The sequence below is a fragment of the Pan paniscus genome, chromosome 18 (assembly GCF_029289425.2).
Source record: "Pan paniscus chromosome 18, NHGRI_mPanPan1-v2.0_pri, whole genome shotgun sequence".
Taxonomy (NCBI): Eukaryota; Metazoa; Chordata; class Mammalia; order Primates; family Hominidae; genus Pan; species Pan paniscus.
Window position 1 is genome coordinate 20,087,709 of NC_073267.2, and position 17,903 is coordinate 20,105,611.

General features: G+C 39.3%; 1 protein-coding gene across 4 annotated transcripts in view; it reads right to left on the reverse strand.

Annotated features, from left to right (window-relative positions):
- The window catches only part of SMG1 (SMG1 nonsense mediated mRNA decay associated PI3K related kinase), a 115,475-nt gene that overhangs the window by 13,192 nt on the left and 84,380 nt on the right, over positions 1-17,903 (reverse strand). For all 4 annotated transcript variants that reach the window (XM_055100222.2, XM_063598472.1, XM_055100224.2 and 1 more), the window contains 16 exons: positions 17,464-17,693; positions 15,609-15,857; positions 14,461-14,599; positions 14,267-14,376; positions 13,924-14,142; positions 13,170-13,360; positions 12,283-12,455; positions 11,856-12,135; positions 10,815-11,087; positions 10,129-10,363; positions 8,865-9,091; positions 6,144-6,294; positions 5,851-6,040; positions 5,211-5,680; positions 3,956-4,093; positions 1,446-1,598 (listed from right to left, as the gene is read on the reverse strand). In XM_055100222.2, coding sequence (XP_054956197.2) covers positions 1,446-1,598; positions 3,956-4,093; positions 5,211-5,680; positions 5,851-6,040; positions 6,144-6,294; positions 8,865-9,091; positions 10,129-10,363; positions 10,815-11,087; positions 11,856-12,135; positions 12,283-12,455; positions 13,170-13,360; positions 13,924-14,142; positions 14,267-14,376; positions 14,461-14,599; positions 15,609-15,857; positions 17,464-17,693 — 3,428 coding nt within the window. The remainder of the gene's footprint in view (positions 1-1,445; positions 1,599-3,955; positions 4,094-5,210; positions 5,681-5,850; positions 6,041-6,143; positions 6,295-8,864; positions 9,092-10,128; positions 10,364-10,814; positions 11,088-11,855; positions 12,136-12,282; positions 12,456-13,169; positions 13,361-13,923; positions 14,143-14,266; positions 14,377-14,460; positions 14,600-15,608; positions 15,858-17,463; positions 17,694-17,903) is intronic.

The following is a 17,903-nucleotide window of genomic DNA, read 5'->3' on the forward strand; positions in this document are numbered from 1 at the left end:
CTGGGACCAGAGGTGCGTGCCACCATGCCTAGCTAAAAAAAAAAAAAAATTTATTGGCCAGGTGTGGTGGCTCACACCTGTAATCCCAGCACTTTGGGAGGCTGAGGCCAGCGGATCACCTGAGGTCAGGAGTTCGAAACTAACCTGGCCAACATGGTGAAACCCCGTCTCTACTAAAAATACAAAAAACTTAGCTGGGCATGGTGGCGGGTGCTTGTAATCCCAGCTACTTGGGAGGCTGAGGCAGGAGAATCACTTGAACTCGGGAGGCAGAGGTTGCAGTGAGCCAAGATCATGCCACTGCACTACAGCCTGGGCAACAAGAGCAAAACTCCGTCTCAAAAAAAACAAAAAAATTTTTTTTTGGTATGCTATGTTGCCCAGGCTGGTTTCAAACTCCTAGCTTTCAAGCCATCCTCCCGCCTCAGACTTCTGAGCAGCTAGAGCTAAAGGGACATACCACCATGCCCAGCTATGATACATTCTTAAATAGTTCTTAATAGGTATATACTGAAAAATTTATAGATAAAATTATGTACTATTTGGGATTTCTATTAAATATGGATAGAAAGGAGGATTAGGGAGTATGGGTGAAATAAGATAAGACTTAAGTTGATCATTATTAAGCACTGGCGACAGGTATGACGTATGAGTATCATGTATTAGTCCAATTTTGTACTTAGTTGAAAATGTCCGTAATAGTTTTTTCGGTTCTCCTCCCCCTGCCCAATCCACAGCCTCTTGACAGGGCACAAGGTCTTTTTTTTTTTTTTTTTTGAGACAGAGTCTTGCTCTGTCACCCAGGCTGGAATTCAGTGGCACGATCTTGGATCACTGGAACCTCTGGCTCCCAGGTTCAAGCGATTCCCCTGCCTCAGACTCCTGAGTAGTTGGGACTACAGGTACCCACCACCACACCCAGCTAATTTTTTTGTATTTTTAGCAGAGACGGGGTTTCACCATATTGGTCAGGCTGGTCTTGAACTCCTGACCTTGTGATCCACCCACCTCAGCCTCCCAAAGTGCTGGGATTACAGGCGTAAGCCACGGCGCCTGGCCGACAGGGCACAAGGTCTTAAGACGTTTTATTGTCATGTGGAAAAAATAATATTCAAAGTACCTTTCCAAATCTTTGGATCACTTTAGTTGTATAAAAGAGACCCAGAGAACCTTAAACAATTATGAATTTAAGACCTCTTTATTTTTCAACAGAGGCTGAATTTATTTAATTAATATTTAAATGAGAAGCAGTAAAAGCCCAAGGAAATAACCTGCTGTAGGTTCAACTTAAGGCATGTCCTGAAAGGCCCATCCGTCCCTCCTCCCAGGGCTGTGAGCCAGAACGTGGGCTCTCAAGCTCCCCTAGTTACTCCACATATAACTTCCAGCTACTCATCTAATCCTGTAAAAGTGAATACAAAGATGGTGCATGTAAGTCACAATACCTGACTTGCTCTTTGGCTCTCTTTAAGGACAAGATTTCTTCTTTCAGCTATCGTTGCTTCAAAATCTTGTAGTACAGGGGCCAATGCAGGGTTGGCGCCACCTGCCCACTTGAGTCGCTGTTCAATACTTGATTCAAGTGCAGCTAGCTTCTCCTATAAAAGCCAGCAGAATCTTGGTGAAGGTATATGACATTCTCTACTTCCTATTTGTGGAGTATTTTATATAACACAATAAAGATTCAAAAGAACCAGGGTGGACACATGTAATTTAGAAAACAAAAGTTTTAACAATCACCTTTTGGAATTAACCTTGATTTCACTTTGAACATTTAAGGCCAAACATGTATGGAGAGAGAGGCAAGAACTGGCTTTCAGTTTATTATCTTAAAACGTACAGAAGGAAGTTTCACTTTCATTTTAAAATAAAATGATCTTTAAAAAATAAAAAATATGCTACACCAAATTCTTTTTTTTTTTTGAGACGGAGTCTCACTCTGTCACCCAGGCTGGAGTGCAGTGGTGCAATCTCAGCTCACTGCAACCTCTGTCACCTGGGTTCAAGCGATTCTCCTGCCTCAGCCTCCGGAGTAGCTGGGACTACAGGCACCTGCCATCGTGCCTGGCTAATTTTTGTAGTTTTAGTAAAGACGGAGTTTTACCATCTTGGCCAGGCTGGTCTTGAACTCCTGACCTCATGATCCACCCGCCTCGGCCTCCCAAAGTGCTGGGATTACAGGTGTGAGCCACCACGCCTGGCTACAATCTTGGCTCACTGCAACCCCCGCCTCCTGAGCTCAAGCCATCCTCCCACCTCAGCTGCCAGAGAAGCTGGGACAAGAGGTGCGTGCCACCATGCCCAACTAATTTTTTGTATTTTTTGTAGAGACGAGGTTTTACTATGTTGCCCAGGCTGGTCTCAAACTCCTGGCCTCAAGCAATCCACCCACCTCGGCCTCCCAAAGTGCTGGGATTATAGGCATGAACCACCATGCCTGGCCAAGTTTATGAACAATGGTAAAAATCCATCCAGATTATCATGACGAGGAAAGTTTAATGTAACAAAGTTATTTGATTATTTATTCAACATTTCAGGTGGACGCATTCACATTTTCTCTCCCCAACTCCCTCTACTTTCCTGCATGTCCATGTCTCTAAAATCATAAAGAGGAAGAGTTCATTCTTGTAAGTTGAAAACACATCTTTTCTCTGACCAATACACTGTAGAGAAAGCTTATTTCAATCTTCAAATGACTGAGCTCCAAAAAAGCTTCATTAAAAAACTTTAAAACATCACAGAATTATACTTGATTTTATACTGCTATTAATTTACAAAAACAGAAAAATGTCAGTTACTACTGAGTACATGAAGTATAAAGGACAGACAATATAAAGATATACATAACTTTCATTAAGGCAAGTTCCTCTTATGTAAAAAAATAAGTAGAAGGATTATGTACATAGCTTTCAATATCCAGTCACTATAATAGTTCAGAAAAATATTCTGCTGCCTTAGGCATCACAAAATTCCATTATCTATACAACATAAGAAATGCCCATGCTTGTGAGCTACTACTAATAAACAAAATAGAACTACTTATATACATTTCACAAAACAAATTCAGTATTCAAAGTTTTTCTAATCATCAAAATTTCCTTAATGTATTAAGGCACAGTAATTATCAAATTCATTAAAAACCTGAGATATTTAGTATGTTTCTACTCCTGGTTCAAAATATACCTGTTACTATAAGATTCAGTTACCTTGGAAGGTAAGAAATAAAAAATATAGGCCGGGTGCGGTGGCTCAAGCCTGCAATCCTAGTGTTTTGGGAGGCCAAGGTGGGCAGATCACCTGAGGTCAGGAGTTCGAGACCAGCCTGGCCAACATGGTGAAACGCTGTCTCTACTAAAAATGCAAAAATTAGCTGGACATGGTGGTGCGTGCCTGTAGTCCCAGCTACTTCAGAGGCTGAGGCAGGAGAATCGCTTGAACCCGGGAGGCAGAGGTTGCAGTGAGGTGAGATAGTGCCACTGCACTCCAACCTGGGCAACAAAGCGAGACTCTGTCTCCAAAATATATATATATATGTATAAATATACCAATATATATATATTTTTATATATATTTGGTATAAATATACCAATATATATTTTTATATATATTTGGTATAAATATACCAATATATATTTTTATATATATTTGGTATAAATATACCAATATATATTTTTATATATCTTTGGTATAAATATATCTAAATATATATTTTATATATATTTTGGTATTTGGTATAAATATACCAAAATATATGTTTTTATATATCTTTGGTATAAATATACCTATATATATATATAGGTATAAATTAAAAGCAAAAGTGAAAAAAATTATGCTCTTCTGGCTTACAAGCCAAGGACACACAAATAGACACACTGAACAACAGAGCACTAACAATCATAGTGTTGGTTATTTCTAAAAAGAAAATGCCCTGGAAGGAAGATCTGGCAAAACACACCTGAACTGTTGCAATAGAAGTTTCAATCTGGCTCAGGGTATGCAGCTTCTTTTTCATGCTGGTTAGGATAGCAGACCGTGGGGGAGGTGTGACTGACATGGCTTGTGGTCTATTGATAAGTAGATCTTCATGTTGCCACTGTTCAGAGAAAAAGAAATGTATTAAAATCAGCAGGAAAAAAGCGTTTAGATAAATAAGGGAAGGGAGGCGCAACCTAGGACTGGCGGAAGAGAAAAAAATCCCAGCTGCAGCCAATGGGAGGTAAGCAGGGAGAAGTAACAGAAAAGACACACTGAAAAAAATCACATCCAGGTCAAAGTCTTCTTGAGGTAGAACATGGCTAATAAATTTCTTGGATCACTCACATGCACCATTTAAATAGTAATTCTGAAGATGTTAACTACAGTTAAGGAAATCAGAGCTTAAGGAAGTTAAGTACAAGTTTATATACCCAAGTCTCATTTGAATACAAATCCATCTCACCCCAAAGCCTGTGCTGTTATACATCCCCTAAGTAATTAAGGCCAAAACTAGGCTTCTAAAAACCATTTCCAAAATAAAGACAGATTTATTCCCAAAGCTGTTTATCACATCAATAAGGCATCAAGGAAACAGAAACTACTTTAGAAATAAATACAGGAAGCATACCTACATATGAATGAATTCAACATTAAAAACTATATTTATGCCAGGCATGGTGGCTCACGCCTATAATCCCAACACTTTGGGAGGCCAAGGCGGGTGGATCACCCAGGCTCGGGAGTTCGAGACCAGCCTGACCGACATGGAGAAACCCCATCTCTACTAAAAATACAAAATTAGCCAGGCGTGGTGGCACATGCCTGTAATCCCAGCTACTAGGGAGGCTGAGGAGGGAGAATCGCTTGAACCCAGGAGGCGGAGGTTGCGGTGAGCCGAGATCGCGCCATTTCACTCCAGTCTGGGCAAGAAGAGCAAAACTCCATCTCAAAAAAAAAAAAAAGCAATATTTAATACAGATCATGCTTATCATACAGCCTTGATGGAAAGAAATTCTAAGGACACAAACCATAAAGGATAAATGATCTCAACTATACAGAAGAGAAACGAAGTATCATTGGAAAGAAAGTGCCAAAATGCTATGGTGTGTTTGCATTGGGTTGCTGTGAGTTCAGGAAGTTTTAAAAAAATTTCTGTGTATTGTTTTAAATTAATTTCCCCCATTTTTCAAGTTTCCTACCTTGAGGAAAAACACATTATAAACAAAAACACTTACCTGAAACATGGCAATATGCAGCTGAACCCGCTGCAGGCTTGTCTTACAAGAAGAAATACTGGTTTCTAGCCTTCGCACCAAGTCATGCTTCTTCCAGGCAGTGTCGTAAGAACTTGCTAACACAGTTGCCCTGTTCATAACCAGCTGAGAGAACTTCCCTATCTGGATGTTATGTTCCACCGCTTTCTTACAGAGATCGTCAACAGAAACTTTGCTTTCGGCACCAAAGTCCTTTGCCTCTACTTGAGCAATGATGTCTACACCCAGAGCACTGATAAAACTGCACAGTGTGAGTCCGAGGGCTTGGTTGGGTAGCCCTATCAAGAGCTGCCTCACAAAGTCAGCTGTGAATGCCTTGATAGGTTTGGCCATTTGGTCTTCACTGAAACAAGAGTTTCTAAAAAGGGTTTTCACATTGACAATCTGTACAGGCCCATTCACAGTATTCTGATCTTCAAGTGAACTTGATCCTACAAAAAGGAAAAATTTCTTATATTTCATGAAAAAAATCAGGTAATATGCTGCTTATTTATAGTATTTAAGGTGTCATGAATGTATAATTAAATTAAGCCTACTCTATCCTGCCCCCTTCCATAGTGCTACATAGCTAAAGCTAGTATGTTTACAGGTAGAATATTACCTGACAATGTTTTAGAAAAGGTACCACAGAGCCTGAAGAACTCCTTAATAGTCTGTAGTCTTTTTAGAAAGAAAATCTCTTCTAGCACCTGCCGGTGATTATCATCATCAAAAAAATTAACTTGAGTACTCCTGGCTTCCCTTATGATGTCAATCTTTCGCCAAGCTATGGGAATTTCCATCTTGTTCAACTATGTAAATGAAAGAAAACAAAGTTCATTTCTCCACTCTTCACACAACTGAACAACTACTTTATGGCACTTGCATTATTTTTAAATCCAAGTCCACATTTACCTTTTCAACTAATAAGCTGAAAGCAGTTTCAACTTGAGCAAACATGCCATCGAATGCTACCAAAAGCATCTGGCCAGCTGACATTTTGGGTGTTTCATCAACTGAACCATTTCTCGGTTGGATTAATTCACCGTACTGAGCATGTAGTAGTCTACAGAAAAACAAAAGGAGTTAAAACCTTCGCTGAAAAGTAATGCCTTTGGTGGGAACATACAAAGTCAGTACATCTCACAGCTGCATGCTGTGAGAGTCTAGAAAGCCTTCTGGCATTAAGAAGAAGTGTTATTAGGCCGGGCGCGGTGGCTCACGCCTGTAATCCAGCACTTTGGCAGGCCGAGGTGGGCAGATCACCTGAGGTCAGGAGTTCAAGACCAGCCTGACCAACATGGAGAAACCCCGTCTCTACTAAAAATACAAAAAAATCAGCCGAGTGTGATGGTGGGCACCTGTAGTCCCAGCTACTCATGAGGCTGAGGCTAGGAGAATCGCCTGAACCTAGGAGGCGGAGGTTGCCTAGGAGGCCAAGATCGCGCCATTACACTCCAGCCTGGGCAACAAGAGCGAAACTCCATCTCAAAAAAAAAGAAGGAATGTTATGATGATAAAATGGTATTTCATGTCAACCACAATAGGATTTCAATGATTCCAATTCATTATTAATGACTGTTATGTGATTAAATTTTATGCAAACTTGAGTGATTAGTCTCATTTTTACACACAAAATATGAAATAATTTAAAATCCCATATTGAAAAATGTCAGAAATCACACCATTCTAAAGCTGGCGGACCTAGTAAATTGTCAGGTATGTTCGCACTATTACTACAAGATACGATACAACCAAGTATACTTGCTATTTTGGGTATGCTTGGTTTTTATTTATGCACATTTTGAATGTAAGGTCTTCAGAAATTCACCCCTCACATTACCATTAAGACTTACATAGTGCTTATGTATCCAGGCACTATTTCTTATCACACACACACACAGAAACCATTCCAAATGGCTGGAACTATTAAGAATTTTTAAGAGAATTAAAAATGTTAAACTACCAGATAAATTTCTAATGGAAAAAGAGCTGTAAGATGGTATGAGATTTTCCTTGAGATTACCCAAAAAAAGCTTCTCTGAAACAAGGCACAGACAGGCTGCCATAGATCCAGGCACAAAGTTTGTTACCCAAAGTACACATTTAGGTAAACATTCCTCTGTATGAGGATAAGGGGAACCCAGATAAGATATTAAGAGAGATAAAATGAAGTCTGAAGTTCAGTGCAAAACAAAGATGTACAGATCTAGCATTTAACTTTTTAAATACTGCTAAAAATTATATGATAAAGCTGTTCTATAAACAATCTAATATTTATGCTATTAATGATTATACTTTTTCTAGCCGGGCATGGGGGCATACGTCCATAGTCCCAGCTACTAGGGAGGCTGAGCCAGGAGAATCTCTTGAACCCGGGAGATGGAGGCTGCAGCGAGCCGAGATCGCACCATTGCACTCCAGCCTAGCGACACAACAAGACTCCATCTCAAAAAAAAAAAAAACAAAACATATATATATATACACATACACACACACACGTACATATTTATGAATATATATGAATATATTTATTATTTTATGAATATAACCACTCCAAAGAAACATGAGAAACAGGAAATTTCTGAATGCAGGATAATTAACATTAAGGAATTATTGCTACTTTTTTCATGAAATAATGGCACCACAGTCAAGAAAAATAAGATTACATATATATGTATACTTTCTGCATTATTAATATTTAAGAATGAAAAAATATTTGCTTCTAAATAACTAGGGTAGTAAATTTAAACCAGACTAGCCCAGTGCAGATAATTACCAAAGGTGGTGGCATGGGGTTCATTAGACTATTCTCTCTACTTTCTTGTATCTTTGAAATTTCCCATGGGAGGAAACGGTGCTACAATTCATTTCTACTCTCTCAATTATACTTCTTCTGTGAATTAGACATTGGAACGCCAAAGAAAAGAGGCCCTGAGTCACTAGGCACAAAGAAGCTTAGGGATTAGCTCTGAGTACGATGCATGTCTGCAGGAACTGCCCAAACTCTACAGATTCCAAAGTCAGATTGCTTTTCTGGACTAATGAGATGAAAAATACAATATCCAATTAGCTAAAACAAACTTACAATATTTAAACTAATTTAAAAGTATTCACCTGAAATGAGGTGTGTACTCTGTTAGCTAAATAAACTGTTTCAGGTGTCTCCAAGGGGTTCTACAAGATGGCTTAAAAATATCATGTTCGACTGTGTGTATGTACATGTACATAACTACAAGCACTAAAAGGATATATGTATGTATGTGACCAAACTATACACTTGCACACACACACACACACACACACACACAAATAAGTGCATGTATAACTAGTGAAATCTGAGTAAGCGGTGTGGACTATATCATTGTCGGTTTCATAGTGTTACTATAGATACTAACACTGAAGGAAGGATGAAGCATGCACAATACCTGCCTGCACTTTTTTTTTAAGCAACTTCTCGTGATATATAATTATTTCAAAATAAAAAAGTTTTAAAAAGATACGTGTATGAGCATTTATAAGTAATTATACCTGCTCTAAAAACTAAAAGTAAACTTACGTTAAAGAGCTCAGAATCCCTTTCTCTGGCTGTCCCATCTCTTTTACGAGGAAACGGCACAGCCAGCATTCACTTGCCTGGCAACATCGATGTAATGAGCATGTGTTTCTTCTTCCAGTCCCATAGCTGCGTTTCTTAAGTAGGCCTGAAGAGATTCCACTAGAGTCTGCAGGGGAACGCCATCGGTGGTCTGCTCAATAAGACCGTCCAGTTCATGCAGCATACTTTCTAACGTGTATTCCCCTTTCATTAAACATCGAAGTGCTTCTGGAAATATGATTTGCCGGAAATTCGAATTCAATTCCTATAAATATATGAGAAAAAAATTTTTAATGTTTTTTGAGTTTAGCTAAGTTACACATTTGGAGACTTAGAGCCATACATTAAGAGCAAACTTATGTAACTATGCCATCAACTCATTCATGTAAGTACATCTTTTGTTTACTTTTTATTTCTACTTTTAAATATTTTCTTTTCAAATTCTATTTCATAGTCATGTGAAATTTTTCAGGAACTATTTCAAATGACTTTAAAAAGTTGTCATATAATTAAACATTCCTAGGATGATGTACCTTAAGAACAAAAAGAACTGCCCTAAAGTATGTTATATAATGTTATTAATTTTTAGGAATCATATTTCTGATAGTGATATTAGCATTGTTATTCTCTTTTTGGTTTGGTTATAAGTGGCTTCTATTTCCCTTCAAAAAAAAAAGTCTTATCAGGGTATAATTTGCATATAATAAACTGCATGTTTAAAATATATAATTTGTTATACTTTGGTACTTGCATACACTCATGAAACTGTCACCACAATCAAGAAAATCAGCATACCGATTACCCTACCAATTTCCTCCTGACTTTTTAATCTCTCTCACTCACACTTCTCCATACCACCTCCTCCATCTCCAAGTAAACACTGATCTGCTTTTTCTCATATTATACACTCTCCATTTATAGGGGTAGAAATGTCTAGCTTTCTTTACTCAGCATAATTATTGTAAGTCATACATGTGGCTGTATGTTATCAAGGTGTCGTTCACTTTTATTACTAAGAAGTATTCCATTATGTGGATGTACCATATTTGTCCATTTGCTTGATGAACACTTGACTTGATTCCAGTTTTTGACTATTACAAATAAAGCTGCTATAAAAATTCAAAAAAACAAAGAGCAACTGTAACCAAGTTATAGCTATAAATCTCACAATTATCTTCCTTTTAAATGACTGGCTGAGCAACATTCAAATGGGGAAGTCAAATTGCTTTCCTGGGTTAAAGAGATGAGAAAGACAATATTCAGTATCTAAAACAAACTAATATTTAAAATAAAAGTGTTCACCTGAAGTGAGGTATACACTCCATTGGCTAAGTGAACTGTCTCAGACGCTTCCATGGGGTTCGGGATATCTAAGTCCTGTGGCACCAGGTGGCACTGCTTCAGTAACTGAACCAAGCAGGTGACGTTTCCGCTCATACTGCAGAGTTCCTCCAAGAACCAGGCTCCATCCCGAGAAGTCAGATCAACCAGCTGTTCTCCAGCACTTGACGCTGCACCTTCCATCATCAGGTTACGCCTACAAGAGATAAATATCTGTACAGTGAAACTTAAATGTATAAACAAAACAAGGTAACTGGCCGGGTCAAGGCCATGCCTGTAATTCCGGCATTTTGGGAGGCCGAGGCAGGTAGATGACTTCAGGCCAGGAGTTCGAGACCAGCCTGATCAATATGGCAAAACCCCATCTCTATCAAAAAATACAAAAATTAGCCAGGTGTGGTGGCACACACCTGTAGTCCCAGCTATTAAGGAGGCTGAGGTTGCTGTGAGCCAAGATCGTGCCACTGCACTCCAGCCTCAGTGTCGAGTGAGACCCTGTCTCAAAACACAACCAAGATAACTAAAATCTGAAAAGCAAGTAAGCAGCTGTAACACTTGGCAAGACTAAGGAAAGTAAAAGAACATTTTAGGTTTGGGATTAAAAATAAGACACAGGAAATGGTCCAATATGAAGCTGGCTAACTTACCTTGTAAGGGTACAAAGGGCAGAAATAATAACACTTGCTAGACTCAAAGATCCTTCTTCTCCATTCTCATGAAGGAAAACTTTAATGCAACGTTCAATTTCTTTCAACTGATCTTCACAAACTGGCACAGTGACAGCTTCCTGTTTCAAGCGTTCCACTTGTCTAATAAGTCTGCTGTTGATGTCTGCTGCGTATCGCTGCAGAGTCATTTCAGTGGCAGTGATGAACTGACACACTGTTGGGGGTGGCTGGGGAGCATATTGCATTTCATATCTATAAAAATAAGGAAGAGGTGCTTGTTTATAACACAACCACCCCCAACATACAAAAGAATATTGCATTTAATCCTCAAACAAAACTTGAAGAGTAGAAATCATTATTTACATTTTACAGATAAAAATGTCTCAAGAGCTTAAGCAATTTCCTAAAAGGACTTGTTGATGACTGTGACAGAATCAACATTTGAGGCCAGGCACCACGGCTCATACCTGTAATCCTAGCACTTTGGGAGGCCAAGGCAGGAGGATCGCTTGAGCTCAGGAGTTCGAGACCAGCCTGGGCAACACGGCGAAACTCCATCTCTACAAAAAAATATAAAAATTGTTCAGGCGTGGTGACACACGCCCGTGGTCCCAGCTACTTGGGAGGCTGAAGTGGGAGGATCACCTGAGCCCAGGGAGGTCAAGGCTGCAGAATACAACCTTGCTTCCACTCCCAATAAGAAATACAATTGGCCAGGCGCAGTGGCTCACGCCTGTAATCCCAGAAATTTGGGAGGCCCAGGCAGGCAGATCACGTGGTCAGGAGTTCAAGACCAGCCTGGCCAATATAGTGAAACCCCATCTGTACTAAAAAGACAAAAATTAGCCGGGCTTGATGGTGTTGTAGTCCCAGCTACTCTGGAGGCTGAGGCAGAGGAATTGCTTGAACCTCGGAGACGGAGGTTACAGTGAGCCAAGATCATGCCACCACACTCCAGCCTGGGTGACAGAACAAGACTCCGTCTCAAAAATAAAAGAAAATTAAGCACTATCAACTTACTTCCTATAGAGCTCTTGACAACGCTCTACTGTGGTGTTACAGATGAGCTCTTCCATCCAGGTCTTCCACTGTTCAATTCGATGTTTCTGAAATATGGCCTTCGGATACTGCAGAGCCACGGTTGCATAGTGATGCAGTTGCTCCAGACAGCCACGGAGCACGGAGCGCCTCTGCTGCAGGAGAGCACCAACCTCCCCCTCCAGCTGCTCGCACTGGCTAATCAAGTGGGCCTGACCAGCATTCTGCAGAAAGGCTGTTGCTGGCACGTAACTTGGAGGACCTTTTGGTAAAAGACAATATTAATCACAGTAAAACAGGGTCAAGTCAGCTGTCACTAAAAGCAAGCACAAACCAGGACCCCACACAAACACACATGACTATAAAACTCATAGTTTCACATGTGAATCTAAAATAAGTCAACCCATACCAAGGTCCATTTGTGTGCTTATCTCTTGAAGCAAGCTTGCAAGCTGTGTTGCTTCTAAATTATTGAATGCAGCCTGATAATGTGTTATCCATTGTTCAAATTCATTCAGCTTCACCTGGATTGCTTCCTGAACAGCTCTTTGCTGAGTCTGTAGTTGGGTGTGTTCAGAATACCTAATCAGGGGGACAGAAACAAAATCAAAAGATTTATTGCTGTTTTCTTCTACATACTTTCCTACCCTGGAATGTGCTCACACATGGACTGTCTGGTACGCTCCTTGTCCACCTTGAGGGCCCTCCTCAAATGTCCCTTCTCTGTTTTTCCTGACCCTGTGATTCCCTCAACCATGCTCATGACATTTTAATTAAAACTGCCACATCTGCCAAGTTTTAGGTTCCTTGAAGGTTAGAGACTGATGCTTGACAGATCTTTGTAATCTGAGAGCCTCACGCAATGCTTGACACTTTCATATTCAACTACCCTTTACTGAGCACCTGCTGTGTATAAGGTTCTTTCAGTTAATCATCTTATTTAATACTTAGTGAGGTAGATGAAGTAGCTGCCATTGTACAAATGAGTAAGGACTCAGATACATAATGGTAATGAGAAAACCAAAACCCAGATTTTCTGATTCCAAGTTTTGTGTTCTAACCACTACACCCACCTATCTCCCATAATTAGTCATTCAAACATTTAAGTTAAATATAATAAAAGCAGACAATTTCAGTGAATTTTTGTTTACTAACACTTTGAAGCTGCAGTCACTGAGACAGCTTTTATCATTTATGTGATTTGTTACAATTCTAATCCATATTGATAATGTTTATATGAATATGAAAATTCTAATTAATGGCACATATTTAGAAGAATTCAACAATGTTTTAAACCTGTGTTGCAGAGTATGAGAAGGATGATCCACCCCTTCAGCTCCTTCTAGAAACTCTATTTCCTCCAGTAGTTTGCCCTGCAGTTTTTCCACATCTGTCAGTTGCTCTTGCAAGCTTAGGTATTCATCTAAGCTACCGTCCAACTTGGGAAGCACAACCAGCATCTCATCTCTATTCTTAAACCAGTTCACCTGTAAAAAGATATTACGATTAAGAAGGCTCTTACAGGGCCAATTTTGAGACACAACAGTGTCAGAAGAACATTTTGCACATCCTACTTAAATCTCTACAAAACCCGAAAGGGGTGATGCATTGCCTCCACTGTACAAAAACAACTAATGCGTTCAAGTTTACACAGGCATAAACTGACAGGCTCAATCTCATAATACCATGTATTAATAGTTGCCAATGTCACCCAGAACAAGACTGGCATCCCTGGCTACCAGATAGGGAAGGGAAGCTATCCAATTAAAGAACATTTACAGTCATCACTGGTAAACACATTTCAATAATTAAGAAATATAATTTTTTCAAATCATGAACCCACCTCTTAGGAGTGTGGAATGTAACTGTGCATGTTTGTGTGGAAGAATTACCTAATAAAAAGTTAACATCAAACTGCCATATTTAATTGCCATTTCACATTAGTTTTGCCAAAAAAAATTAGAGAAACAATTTGCCTCAACATTTTGATGAGCATGTTTACTCTATTAATAAAAAGAAGACAATGACTTATTCCGTCACTGGGCTTCACCTTAATCTCAGCTACTCTAGAAGAAAACAGGCTGCGGGTGATCTCTCGCTCCATCTCTCTCTTGCTCTGCTTGCTCTCGGCCTGCTGGCCACCTCCACCATAGACAGCACCAGCAAACCCAGCCTCGCCTCCTGCTGTCCAGTCCACCAGAGGGTCGTACACAAAGGCCTCCAGCAGCGTCAGCAGGGTCTCTCTGCCACGCCGCATAATGTGTAAAACCTGTTTTCAGGAGAGTTTTTAAAATAAGGTCTGCCACAAGTTTCATCACTAAAGTGTGTTTTTCATTCCACAGGTTTTGCTCATTTAACAAATACACTAAAAGGGAGAAGAGAAAACAGCATACCTGCTCACATGAAAGCCTAAATACACCTTCTACTCCAGTTACACCCAGTGCTGTTTCAATGTTTTGTGTCATTCGAAAAGGTACTTTCTCAGGAACTCTAAGGCTTTTACCTTGAAAAGACAAATCATTATATTTTTGCCCTTTCACCAAAAAACATTTGGCCCTCATAAATGTAAAGTCTACTTTTATATTACCTTTTTCAAAGCAAACATTGTAATCTATGTGAACAACTTCTCCAGTCGTCATATCTATAAGAACATTATCCAGATGTCTGTCTCCAAGGCCAATTATGTATCCAACCATAGACATGACTGCAGTAGATCTTGCATAAGACTAAAGGAAAGGAAATGGGGGCAGCAAGTGAAACACCATTAAGAAATTTCCCTCCAACATGGACGTGATACTATAAAATTTACAAAGCACCATTAACCTACTCCCTTATTTTAAAATAAATCAACAAATAAAAAGCATTCCTCAAGGCTGCTGCATGTGGTCATGCAGGCATACAACACTGTAGACCTGATTGGTCCTAGTTAATCAGCTATCAGGATGCTGGATTAAAAAAAACACAAACAAACAAACTTTTCTTCAGTCTTCCTAGTTTGTCCCTTTCTAAATTTTTTATTTTTATTTATTTATTTATTTTTTGTATTTTTGGTTGAAACGGGGTTCAGTGTTGCCCAACCAATGTTGGGCAAGCTGGTCTCAAACTCCCGACCTCAGATGATCCACCCACCTCAGCTTCCAAAAGTGCTGGGATTACAGATGTGAGCCACTGTGCCTGACCTCTTTCTTTTTTTAAATTTAAATATTGATTTTATTTAAAAAAATTTTTTTCCTTCTAACTTTTATTTTAGGTTTAGAGGGACATGTGTAGGTCTTTACGTGAGTAAATTGTATGTCACTGGGGTTTGATGTACACATTATTCTGTCACCCAGGTAATGAACATAGTATCCAACAGGTATTTTTTCCTACCTCACCCTCCTCCTGCCCTCCACCCTCAAGTAGGCCCCAGTGTCTGTTGTTCCCTTCTTTGTGTCCATGTGTGCTCAATGTTTAGCTCCCACTTATAAGTGAGAACATGCGGTATTCAGTTTTCTGTTCCTGTGTTAATTCGCTTAGGATCTCCTTTTCATTTCCTCCATAACTCTTTCCCCATCCTGCCCTCGGACAGTCATGTTCATGCCTTTATAACTGTAATATTAAACTCAAATATACGTCTCAAACTACCAAGTCTGGAGGGACAGAGGAAGGAAGGGAAGGAGGACAAACAAGATAGGCAAGAAGGTAGCAGGCAAAAGAAATACTACTACTGAGTATAGTCTAAAACAAAGCACATACCTGCGTAACTCTCCACCATTCATCAGGTGTTGTGCAAGATGACCAGAGCTCTTTGGCAAGGAGATTCGGGGGTGTGGCCTCCATTAACTCTTCCAATACTGCCTTCATTACATGAAGAGGCCAATCCCGACGGGACACATCCAGGCTAAGCCCAACTGTTTTCAAAGCAGGGCCAATTTTACTGTAATAAAGTTCACTAGGACGGGGTACAATTCCAGGATTCTGAGGAGTTTGGTAGGAATCTTGGGCCTTAAGAAAAAACAATTTTTTTAAAAAAGAAAAGATCAATTTTATATAAGGAAAAAGAGTGCCTTTTGTATGTAAAGTAGAATTTTTAAAAATGATTTTTCAGTAGCATTCTCTCATTACTCAACTAAATTTCATGTATTAATACAAAATAGCTAATTATTCTGGACTATGGATCTTTCTTATGATATATACCTTTTAATTAGGCCTATTCACTTTATTGAAAAATTGGTCTACTGTTTAATTTTCTTGAGGTTCAATTCAAAACTAAACACTCAAGTTACTTTCTTCTTTATAATACAGAATTCAGTTTTAAAATTCTAGTTCATAATTTATGCACATACTTCATTCTTCACACACGACTTAATCGTTAATATAAAATTAACAACAGAAATTCAAAAACACATTACATGAGAATTTAGATAGCCCTTCTCTAATTACTATTTTGAAATTACCCTTCAATAACAGTTCTGCAGTCTCCTGTGCCTAGGTTTAAAACTTGCTTCCTTTCAAACTCATGCTCTTTTCCCCTACCTACCCTTATCAAAAGCATTTTCTTTAGCTAGATGTGGGATCCTGAAGGTAAGACTGTATAAAATTTATCTCAATATCCTAAGAGCTTAGTACTGTTCCTGGCATATATTAAGCACTCAGATACATGGCTAAAATATATTCTAAATTAAACTCCTAGTCTAAATCAAAGCATAAAATTCATAGATACAAAATAGGATGCCATGGTGATTAATTCCAAATTTAAAGTTGCTTCTTATTTACATACATAAAAGAACCTGGGTTTTAAAGCGATTATTTACAAATTTAATTTAAAAGCATGGTAAATCCAATAAAAACACTAAGATGTAAATTATCAAGTTACTGAGTGATGAACAACCACACATTCCCCCTCTCCAAATCTGTCTCAAGTTAAGATAAACCCAATGCCATCACTTTTGCCTCTTATATAACTATTTTTGGCTGGGTGTGGTGGCTCATGCCTGTAATCCCAGCACTTAAGAAGGCTGAGGTGGGAGGAATACTTGAGCCCAGGCGTTCAAGGCTGCAATGAGCTATGATCATACCACTGCACTCTAGCCTGGACAACAGAGCAAGACCCTGTCCCTTTAAAAAACAAAACCAAAAAAAAGCAAACAACTTTATTTTTATAAAAGGTACCTCAAGGCCAGATGTGGTGGTTCATGCCTGTAATCCCAGCATTTTGGGAGGCTGAGGCGGGTGGGTCACCTGAGGCCAGGAGTCCGAGACCAATCTGAGCAACATGGCAAAATCCCATCTCTACTAAAAATACAAAAATTACCCAGGTGTGGTTGTGCCCCCGCAAAGTTCCAGCTACTCGGGAGCCTGTAGCAGAATTGCTTGAACCTGGGAGGCAGAGGTTGCAGTGACCCAAAACCACACCACTGCACTCCAGCATGGGCGACAGAGCAAGACTGTGTCTCAAAAAAAAAGTACCTCAAAAATACTCTCCTAGGGACCTCAAGTCTTTTCCTTCTTTAACTGCTTATAAACATGCAAAAATGGTCCAGTAAGTCTACAAGTATTTCACATAATAACAGAGAATAGACTAATACACTTCGTAGATGATTTAATCAACCTTTTGTGCTTGTAAGGCAGCTTCCCGTTGTTGCCATCGTTTGTAAAGACCAAATAAGGGTGTGGCTCCATCTACCCATTGGATTAGTCCTGATCTTGTTCCTAGTGGTGTTACAGAATAGTGTCGAGCATGGAACCGGGGTGTTTCTTGGCGATTAATTGTAGCAAACATGGTATTCACAATAGATAGGAATTGCATTATTCTCTCATCCAGATGTAAATCCTCCAGTCCTATGAAAACAAAATTAAAATAGCTAGGATAGGTGATTAAACAGGGTTGGGAGCATACCACTCCTCTTTTTCAACTAGCAGTGGCAGTCAAAAACTGACAGTCCATGAGGCACACTGAGAGCATTAAAGAATTCTATTTTGGGACAAGATATTGGCAGTAGATATTAGCATTATTAGCTGTACCTCACTTGTCCTGCTCGTACAAGTTCA